General features: G+C 47.2%; 1 protein-coding gene across 2 annotated transcripts; it reads right to left on the reverse strand.

Annotated features, from left to right (window-relative positions):
* Window positions 1-372: 372 nt before the first annotated feature.
* On the reverse strand, window positions 373-7,394 carry map3k13 (mitogen-activated protein kinase kinase kinase 13; the record flags this gene model as incomplete). 2 transcript variants are annotated; one of them, XM_079170408.1, is made up of 13 exons in its annotated part: window positions 373-477; window positions 627-918; window positions 1,539-1,606; window positions 1,715-2,468; window positions 2,728-2,871; window positions 3,407-3,523; window positions 3,641-3,750; window positions 3,976-4,084; window positions 4,250-4,408; window positions 4,556-4,714; window positions 5,319-5,510; window positions 5,623-5,806; window positions 6,707-7,394. In XM_079170408.1, the coding sequence occupies 13 exons, from the start codon at window positions 7,392-7,394 to the stop codon at window positions 373-375; spliced, it is 3,081 nt and encodes a 1,026-aa protein (XP_079026534.1). The 2 variants fall into 2 exon arrangements, with proteins under 2 accessions (XP_079026534.1, XP_079026533.1); XM_079170407.1 differs by having other exon boundaries at window positions 1,539-1,609.
* Window positions 7,395-10,478: the final 3,084 nt, after the last annotated feature.

Here is a 10,478-nt window from a genome sequence, read left to right on the forward strand (position 1 = left end):
CACACTTAGCCCATGCTCAGTTTAAAAAGTGTTTTTTAACTCTGAATGATCAGAGAATTTACTGATTTTCCTTTGAAACTCAAGACAAAAATAAATTATGAATGTTACACAATCTACTGTACATTATCATTCAAAAGGGGAATCCCTGCCATGGGTTTGCCTGGATGCTGTGCAACAGGAGGAGGGGAAATGAGGGATTATGAAGGGTGGTTTTGGGGGAGGTTCTGGGAGAGATTGCATGGGGGATTTGCTATAAGGAGCTTTGTTTACAATGTCGTCCTCTTATTGCTGTATTTTCTGCAAGGCTGAGCGGGACACGATGGCCTCCAGGCAAAAAAAGAGCCGAGCCCTGGGGGAGGGGGGGGGCAGGTTTCACCACGAGGAAGGAGCCCCGGCGGCTTTGTTGTTTCTGATGGTGGCATCGGAGCACTCCGCTTCTGATGAATCACAGTCTGAATCCCCAAACTGTAGTGGATTCTGGGAGAAAAATGAGAGTAAGAAGACGGATTCAGTACCTGCTTTACAATATCGATTGAAGTATTTGATCATCGCTAGCAGGGCTAAGACACAAAGCGCTAACATGCCGGGACCACACACACACACACACACACATCCGCAGTACGGACCTCGTAGCTGTGTTCGTCGGAGCACAGTTTTCCCAGTGAGATCTGGGTCTTCACCCGGCGCACGGCGCACTCCTTGTCAGAGAGGCCATCTGACTGGGTGGAGATGTCGATGGGGATGTCCGGCGTGTGTGACAGCAGCTCGTCCAGATGTTCCTCCTGACTGGCGCTCAGCCTCTCCAGGGGCCCGCTGTGGGAGTGGTCACTGGTGTTTCCCTCCTCTCCGTCAGACACCGACAGGTTCTCTGAGCTGAATGTGGAGTAGGACTGGAAGCTGCTCATACAGCGATGAGGTCTGTGAGGGAGCAGAGGAAATACGTTTCCTTAAAGACATGCCAGTGTTACATGCTATAATGATTATTTGGGTTATGATGAAACAGTGTTGGAGCACAGTTAAGGTGAAAGTGGCAAACTTTAAGCTAGGACGGGCAGTTTTCTGAAAGGATTTGAAAATACAGCCCTCATCCTGCAGCTCTCCCCCCCCCCCCTCTGTGCTAAGCCCCTCCCACCAAAAGAGAACAGGTATATGCACACACTTAACTCAGTAACCTGTAAGAGCACAAGTTATTCAGGTCAAACTTCATTCCGATCATGATTGTGAGCCGGATGCCGTTATATAGCGGCGGTTTTATGAGTTTTACTGCTTTGCAGTGTAGGCAGTGGTTGCCAATGCTGGAATAGAAACCTTTTCTGCAGGATATCCCGCCATTGAATCAGGCTTTCATCTTCTGAGAGACGTGATCGCACATTTGCATTTGTGAAACAGCCAATAGGAACGCCCTCTCTCTGAAATGACTTTTGTCTGTTATCTTCTCAGCTGTCAGTTGAGGCTTCATCTCTGTTGCTCTGCTAGATTGACCAAACTGCAGACCCCTAAAGAAGCTTTAATGCATTGTAACTAAATTTATATTTTACCTCGGCCTCCTTGGAAACTCCACTTCACTGTCAACCTCACCCTCTTCCTCTTCAGATGACTCGTCACCACCCTGTAAGAGAAGCAATTACAGCTGTTAATAAATCATCTTTCGCAGTTTTCTAAACACAAACGCGTACGAAAGACCAAACGATGGAAGGCTACCAGCTTTGCTCACCTTCCTGAGAGGTCTGAGAGTGCGGGGCAGTGCAGTGAGCAGGGTGTGAGTGCGCCGGGACAACTCTCGTTCTTGCGGCTGAGCCTTCTTTGTGGCCTCGCCGTCCGAGGCTGGATCTTTGCTGGGAGCCCCCAAAGAAGACGCGGTGCCTTCCTGGGTGTTGAGCAGAGAGTAGCGGGGCAACTCCGGATGGCTTGATGCAGGAGGGGTCTCCTGACAGTGTAGGCAGCCAGGGAAGGGGTGAGCCTGGCAGCAGGGACACAAAGCACCAGCACTAGCACCTGGAGCAGGATTGGAGCTGGCGGACGAAGTCTGCTGTCGCGTGTCTGCATCCACAGCGGTGGATATGAGGTCGGGGCTGAATCCAGAAACGCGGCGCTGGAGGTGGTCTGTCTGCGGGCTGCGGAGGGGAGCGGCGGGGCCGAAGTAGCGCAGGTTGTTGGCACAGTTTACAACGGCCATCTCCCGGCCCTTTAAGGGGAGGAAGGGCCCCTCGGTTTGTGGGTGGTGGTGGTGGTGATGGAGGAACGGCTGCTCCTGGAGAGACCGGGTGTCTTCTAATGCCCCTGCAAGAGGCTTCAGCAGCCCGGGGAACTCGCTGTGGCTTCCTTTACTGTTGGCCCGGCGGTGACGGGGCTTGCTTCGGTAGCGGGCTTTGCCGGGAGGCGTGGACACCTTCGGGCTGGCTGATAGAGGTGATGGGGAGGGGAGCGGGTCGAGGCTGGGGATGCCATCAGAACGAAGCAAGTCGGGTCTGAAAGAGATGAATTAGAGAACATTAACATAATGTATCGAAATCAATGTATTCTCCCCAACACGAATGCCTTCGAATGACACAACTGGCTTTACCAGAACATCTAGTAATTCATACTACTTCACTCAGAATTGTCACGTATTTAATGGATATGAATCCTCTAGATGAACCTGAAAATGCTAATGTTTGTGTAGCAGCCGAAACAGGAAATTAAAATCTTTTATTTTACAATTAGCTGTTCAGTTGCTACGATTCAGACCTTTTAGTGGGGGGCATCCCAGGTTTGTGGGACATGCTTCCTTTCTTCTTGATGAGCTTCTCTACAGCGTTGGTCCTGACGATGGGTCTGACAAGGTGACGCTTATAGGTCCCTGGATATTTCTTCTCCACTGCCTGCTCTCTCCTACAGGGACGGCAGAATTATTCTGGAGTTAAATAATAGTGAAAAGAATTCACACTCAATTCTACCGAGAGTTGTACTTTCATTACTCCAAACTCTGGGAGACAGAAATCAAATAAGGCGTACAAATCTATGCAAATGTATCTGAAACTAATACAGATTATCTTACTTTGAATTTGACTTATACTTTCTATTTTAATTAATGATTTCTTTCTTTTTGGGGGGAAAGCACACAAGACAACATACGCAGGAATTATTCAGAAGAGGAAGGAAAAAAAAGTAATTCCCAAGCAAAGACAAGTAGTCGTCTAAGATGTTTAAAACTGAGCCTGACCTGAAACAATTACTTTTTATTCTGTTCTTCTCACGAGCTGAATAGTCGGTCAGTTGTCCTGCCAGCTATTGTAATAATTTAAAATGTGAAAAATGACTGAAAATGCCTTTTATAACGAGGAAATGGTAGTATACACACAAGTGAGGAGCAGGACAGCAGTAAAGCCAGCTGATGACTACTGTGCTGCAGGATTTATTTACATACTTCATGAGTTCCTTCTCTCGGACCTCCAGCTGCAGCATGATGGCACTGAGCTCCATGTAGAGGTTGTTGGCTCTCTCCAGCTTCCGCTCATAGTGCTCCCGGATGTCCAGTGCGTGCCTGAGGGTTTGAGAAATGCAGACAAATATTCATCTCTAACAACCAATAATTAACACAAAGAAATAGATACATGCTTAACATACTAGTCATTTACTATAGTTTACTTTTCTTACACACCTGAGTTCATCCCGCCTGCGTCGGATCAGCTCCTCGTCCAGCCTGTGGATACAGGTGCCTTCACTTTTGATCTTCTCGAAATGTTTCTTCACTTCCTCTCTCCATTCTGACTGTAATGTGGACGGACAAAAAAGCTGACAATCCACTCTCAAACACAAAAGCCATCAAATGACTTAAACTACACTTGTACCTCTAGATGGTGTCATCTAGACACTGTAAGTAAATACTGTCTAAAGGCTTGTGAACCACACTCAGGGTTGGTGCATATCAAGAGTAGAGAGCACTGTGACTCCTACAAAGTGAAGCTTATTGGGTTTTGCAGCAACAGCGCTGACCTGAGACTTGAAGTAGGTCTCCTGAGGAGCTCCTAGGACATCAGCAGAGGCAATGTCGAGGTGTAGGAGGATCTGACGAAACGAAGGCCTATTCCTGGGCTTGCTTTGCCTGCAATCAGCAAATAACAGGGAAAGATATGATTCAATGAGAACGCTAAGAATGTTCTTTTAGGCAAACCGTTGTGGTGCATTTGTTAACGCAGCACAAAACCTTTTTAACAGCGATATTCTAACAGATGTGCTGGTGCTAACACAATATGTGATCCGCACTCACCATGTTTGTTTCATGAGGATTTTGAAGCCATCCGGGCAGGTTGAGGGGACAGGAAGGTGAAGGCTGTTGCTGCCAACACCCCAAATGATGGCGGAGGAGTCCACATCTTTGTAGGGAACCTCTACGGTCAGAAGTTCCCAAAGCACGACTCCAAATGACCTTAAACAGAAAAGCAAGTCAGGTCTCACTACAGCGACATCAACAATAATCAATATTAGACTTTTATCTAAGATATATAATAACACAGCTCAACACTGCCCTAATGTCTTTCTTATTTCTTAAAATAAAAGTCATTTTAGTACTCACCAGATGTCTACTTTTTCAGACACAGGCTCATTTCTTATCACTTCCGGGGCCATCCAGGCCACCGTACCCGCAAATGACATCTTTGTACTTTTGTCACTGAGCTCTTTGGACGTTCCAAAGTCGGAGATTTTCACGGTGTCGTTGTAGGTGACCAAAACACTGAAGACGGACACAAACAGAAGTCACACAGACTTGTTAGCAGACGTCTCTTCTACAAGTTTATGGTAGCGCTATAATAATCTGTATCAACTGCACAGTAAATTCTAGAGCTGTTATAAAAAAACACATGTTCACCCTGTCATACTGAAGCCAAGGAGTGTCAGGCCGACATTAATCAATGCCTGATGACCTGGGTTAAATCATTCTGACCAATAGATGGTAGTAAAACTGTTACAGGAGCACATTTCTGCATCTGAAACCCCCCATTAGCCGAATGAGACTGACCTTTCCAGTACATTCAGCCTGCTGCCATTCTGCTGACTAATACAGTGTTTGGCCCTGCAGCAGCATGATGATATTGATTAGAGAAACTAGAGGGCTACAGTGTGCCCAGGATGAGACCGGACACGGTCTTACGTCAAGGCCACTAGCTTTAAATTCTGAGGACGGCATTTGAATGTCAGATCACTCAGAGCTGAAAAGGATGAATTGTTGCTGCTGCTGCTGTGGGCCGATCAGACCACAGCAGCCGTGGGTTGCTGCGCTAACAGACTGTCAATTGTGAACTTTTCCTGCTCTATACCAGGAAAAAGAGGACACTCACTTGGGAGACTTGAGATCTCTGTGAATGATCTTGTGCAGGTGAAGGTAGTTCATGCCGCTGGCGATGCCTGTGGCCCAGTCCACCAGCATCCTGGGGGTCACCTTCCTCCCCGCCCTCAGCACCTCGTACAGCTGGCCCTGGGCACAGTACTCCATGATGATGCAGTAACAAGGCGCCTGGGTGCACACGCCCCTAAAAAATGGACAAAACACACTTGTGTTTAAAACTGTGCACATTTAAGAGCTCCAGCAGCGGAACCAGACAACATCAGCTCACATGCAAGATCGAGTGGTGGCAGACTTACTTGAAGCTGATGATATTTGGATGCTTGAGTTTTCGCAGAGGTTTGATGTCCGTCTCCTTCTGCTCACGCACCTTCTTGATGGCCACCTCCTCGGAGCGGAACTTGCCTAAGAAGACGGCTCCCTGTGCACCGCTGCCCAGCCACTGCAACTCGGAAATCTCCTCAAATGGCACCTCCCACATGTCTGGAAACAAACAAAATACAAGTTTTATATTAAGGCTTTTTAAATTGTATACACTCGTCTAATTTTGAGCTTTAGCATTGTTTTTGTCCATCAATGTTCTTTGACACGTTTGCTCTTTAGAGGAATAGTTCAACATTTTTAGAAATAAGCTTAGTCGCGTTCTTTCTGAGAGTTTGGTGAGTAGATACGTCAACATAAACATGTGTAGAAGCAGACTGAGGCGCTCGCTCTGTGTGTGTGTGTGTGTGTGAGAGAGAGACCGAGAGACGGGAAGAGAAGGTGGACTATTGTACACAATGTTTCTGTAAGTTATTAATAACATACCCCGAAAGCTTTGATGCTTCGAACAATCCGGTACAGCCCTAATCCAGAGGGAATAAAATCCACCTACCAGCACAGCTAAAGCTCAGTAACATCAACAATTTATATCTTGTTTGTTTATTCTCTAAAAACTCAAGTGCAAAAATGACCATGACGACAAAGTGAACTATTCCTTTAAAAAAACATCTATCTTCTATCTTGAGGAAAAAACACAACACTTTCAAAATAAATGTCGTGTACGTTAAGCGTTCTGAAACTATCTTCATGTGAACATAGTATCTCAGAGAAAAACACAACCTGTGCTCAGCTGCTAAAACTGTCTAATGGTGAGTCACATGCTGTTATGTGGTTTTGAAACCAGCGTACAGGAGAAGCTATGCTGCCCACTGCATGTGGACATGAGCTGACCCACAACGAGACCCAGCCCTGTTCTGTCTGACCGGGACTAGATCCTGCAGCGTCTCTGTGCAGCAACTGACAGCTGTACAGCTTCCCCCACAACACCCATATGGAATTGAACAGCGGTGGATTTAGTTTCTGAAAGTGATTCCAGGAAGACAGATAAAAGCCAGAACTAACCTTGCTGTTGCAGCTTGTATTCTGTCGAGTACGTCTTCCCTATGATGTTCCAGACAGGCCGAAGGCAACCGAACAGCCCCTCTAAGAACCCGCCCGACCCGGGCCCTGCTCTCTGGAAGTGCAGCTTGATGTCATCGGGGTGATGGTGGTGGCTCTGCCGCCCCTCTTCACTGTGCTCCACGGGACAGTCCCCTTCTCCCGTCTGCTCCTCCATCCCGCTGCCACATCCGCAGTGCTCACAGGAGGCCGGCGATCTAGCCTCCTCGTGGTCCTGCTCCTGCAGCTGGAGCACGCTGTTGTCGAAGTGCCCGCCCTCGCTCCGCGTCGAGTCCACACTCAAGGCTGTGTTCGGGGGACTCAAGAACCCCAGCACGGAGTCCTCGTCCTGGCAAGGCGTCTGCGGCGTCTGCAGCGTCTCCGGCGTCTCCAGCGTCTCCGGCGTCTGCAGCGTCTGCAGGGGAACGGGCAGGTGCGTCGGCGGCGCAAGGTCTGTGATAATCTGAGGAGGTAAATTGGACGGAGGGTCCTGAGGAGGCTGAGGTTGGGAGTTGGGCGAGTTCGATTTCTTCACGGTGTCCCCGACCACGTTGAGTTTGAGCTCCTCCTTCAGCTTGCCCACCAGCAGACTGGGGCAGGAGGTCCACGAGAGCACCTCAGGGGAGCTGCCCATGGTGTCGTGCATGTGCATGGGCTTCCCAGTGATAACGAGTGGAGGCGCGTCCTAACACACTGGTTTGTCTTCTGAATGTTGAAAATCACCTACAGACAGAGAAGAGAGAGACAGGTTATCTTTAATAAAGTCCATGGAAGATAAAATGCAGATTAAAATAAAAAAAGCTGATCCATTTGGATGATTGTAGATACATCAGATACAACATCAACAGGATTGTAGCTGGTGCCACGGGGCCCTATTACTTCCACAAAGAGAAATGCAATCCTCTCATTTCCTCTCATAGATCTGGGATTGAGAGAGCTTACATTAATGATGATTATTTTTAACTATGGAGTGCAAACACTGCAGGGCGGAGGAGGTCAGAAATATCCGATAGGCTTTAAAATCAGAGCACAAAGACAAGAGTAGCTGAATGAAAGACGTCGCAGAGTAGATACAAATAATGTGATTCTGGGAAATTTCTGGGAAACGGTTCAACTAAACCAATCACACACACACACACACACACACACACAACCGGGGCTTTACCGTGTTCTCGGTGAAGCAGTAACAGCAGAGCAGAGGATTAAAAAGTCTTGCTGTGTATTAGGACCGCTGAGAGCAAAACATCTGGCACGCACGGCCCATTCTCACTGCTGCAGAACAAACACACTGGTTCAGTCACTTTAAGTCAAATTATTATTTCACTCAGATATATTGAAAGGGACAGCTCCCACATCAGTATGGCAACATCTGTGATGAATTTAAATCATATAAAAGTACATGTTGTCATATTGCCCAAACACCTGAACACATGTTTCTCAAACATGGCAAATGACCTCTATATGTACAGCCGGAGAGAATATAACAGCTTAAAGAATAAACAAGAATAAACAAAGATGAGGCATATTAATCTCAGTTCTCTGAGCTATTAATTGCATCTCAAGGGTCTCACAAATTGTTCCAGCTATTCATGCACTTGCTTAAATATTTTGTGCTTCACAAATAAAAATGTTACCCAAAATGCAATGCTTTCTACCATAGATGTCGTTAAGAAAACTACATTTGTCAATCTACCAAACCTGACGTAGTTAAGCCACAATAGCATTTTAATTACATGATTATTACATCAAATTATTCTGACGGCAAAAATGGGGACAATTCTGAAGAAAACTGGCGAAGAGTCGGAAGTATTTGTTTCCTTCTTTCTCTTCATCGTGGGTCAGATTTGAGTGTTTGTGGTGTGTACGTTTTCAACATTACCACTGGGAGTCAGAAATGATCAAATCCTACTTGTTGCAACTGTAACATACATGTTGTTTTCAGACAAACAGATTGTCATTCATCCACAGTCTGACTGTGCCTGTTTACCAAATCTTGGCAAAAAAAAACCCAGTTTCTAAAAACTATTTTTGAAGACATGCCCTTAGAAATCTAATCAAGTTTGGGGCAGCAGAAAACAGAGGGTGAGGGACACACAGTGAGGGAGATAGCGAGAGGCTGTACAGCGTGTACAGTCGGGAACAAAGTCCAGGAGGGAGGAGACAGAGAGGCAGTGAGGTGGCTCTGTGTTACGTGGAGGTTTCCTGAAGGAGACAGACAGGAAGTCACACTGAAACACACACTTAGTTCATGTTAAAGCTTTGATCCCACGGCCTCTGATGCAGAAAACTTTACTGCTGAAATGCTGATTTCGTTCATTTGTTATGTTGACTTATTGGACATCAAGATGGGGAAAGAGAAAGGAGAGTAAAGAGATTCCGGACAGGACTCAAAGCGGAGATGCTCCCATTTACATGATACGCATCCTAATCCGCCGGTCCACGCGGACGTTTGTGCGAGTGCATGTACTGTATCTGTGTGTATCTACTGGGGGGGGGGGGGGGGGGGGGGGGGGTAACCCGAGTGCTGTGAGAGCGTAGCGGCTGCCAGAAGCTCATCTATAATGCAGGCCTGTCTCCGAGCAGGGTGCTGAGAGTGCAGGGGAAGGAGAGAACGCTCTCTCAGGTATCCAATAAATCTGTCCCCTTCCACAAGCCGGAGACAATCGAGCTGTGCGAGTAGAGGCCTGCGCTGAAATTCCACCCCACGGAGGATTCTGGGAGCCGGGCTTCTGACGTGGGCCGCGGTGGGTGGATGTGGTCGGCTGGACAGAAACGTTGAGACACAAGCGTGCGTGCACACACAGCAACCCCTTTAACCCAACTAAGACTTAATGATGTTTACAGAGCACAGTTTGACAAACAAACTTTTAGTGTTTTCACCCATTTGTACTCGATCTGCTCTTTCCTAGTTCCTAATAAGAACTGAGCCTGTGCATCTCTATCTCACGCCCCGAACAGGAAACGAACCTCTCGCTCTCCCCCATTAATCTCTAATGGAAGATCTCTATGTGCATAGAGTCCCATGAATAATGTCGGGGCCTCATTAAGAACGGGCCCAGGGTTTCATTTACACAGTCATTTATTTACAGGACTTTCCGAAAGTGCGGTGACTGGGCGAAAAGGACGCACCGACCGTCCCTCTGATGTTACAATGTCATTTTGTCACGTGCTTGCATAAAGTACGCAACGCTTCGGCGAAGGAAACAATGCCGATGATCAGCAGAGAGGGTAAAAAGAAAAAAGAGGGAGGGAGAGAGAGAGAGAGAGAGAGAGAAATTATCAAGGGCTGATCCTTTAATCCCTCTACAGGGCTGTAGAGACAAGCTTGTACAAACACAGACCCTATTCATCCCTCCCCCTCCACATATCCTCTAAACACTTCCTCTCATCTTCTCCTAAACACAACCTAATGTCAACGACCACAACGCATCACGACAAACACATCTTGAACATACGAGCACACTTATAGACGCGGAGCCGCGTTGGCAGAGAAAGACCTCACTGTTATACTGTTACTGTACATACTTTATGTGTGTGTGTGTGTGTGTGTGTGTGTATGTGGCAGCTGGTGGTGCAGGAGGATCAGGTTCTGAGACCACATGCTCTCACACACACACTGATCAGGGGCGTGTCCGGCAGGATCCATTAATCCCAAAACTCCCAGCAATCCTCTGGGGAAAGGAGTATTTTTTTTGTTGTACTCAGCGAACGGCAGCATGGTTGTTTAGTTAGTGTT

This window comes from Pholis gunnellus (genome assembly GCF_910591455.1).
Source record: "Pholis gunnellus genome assembly, chromosome: 12".
NCBI classification, from domain to species: domain Eukaryota; kingdom Metazoa; phylum Chordata; class Actinopteri; order Perciformes; family Pholidae; genus Pholis; species Pholis gunnellus.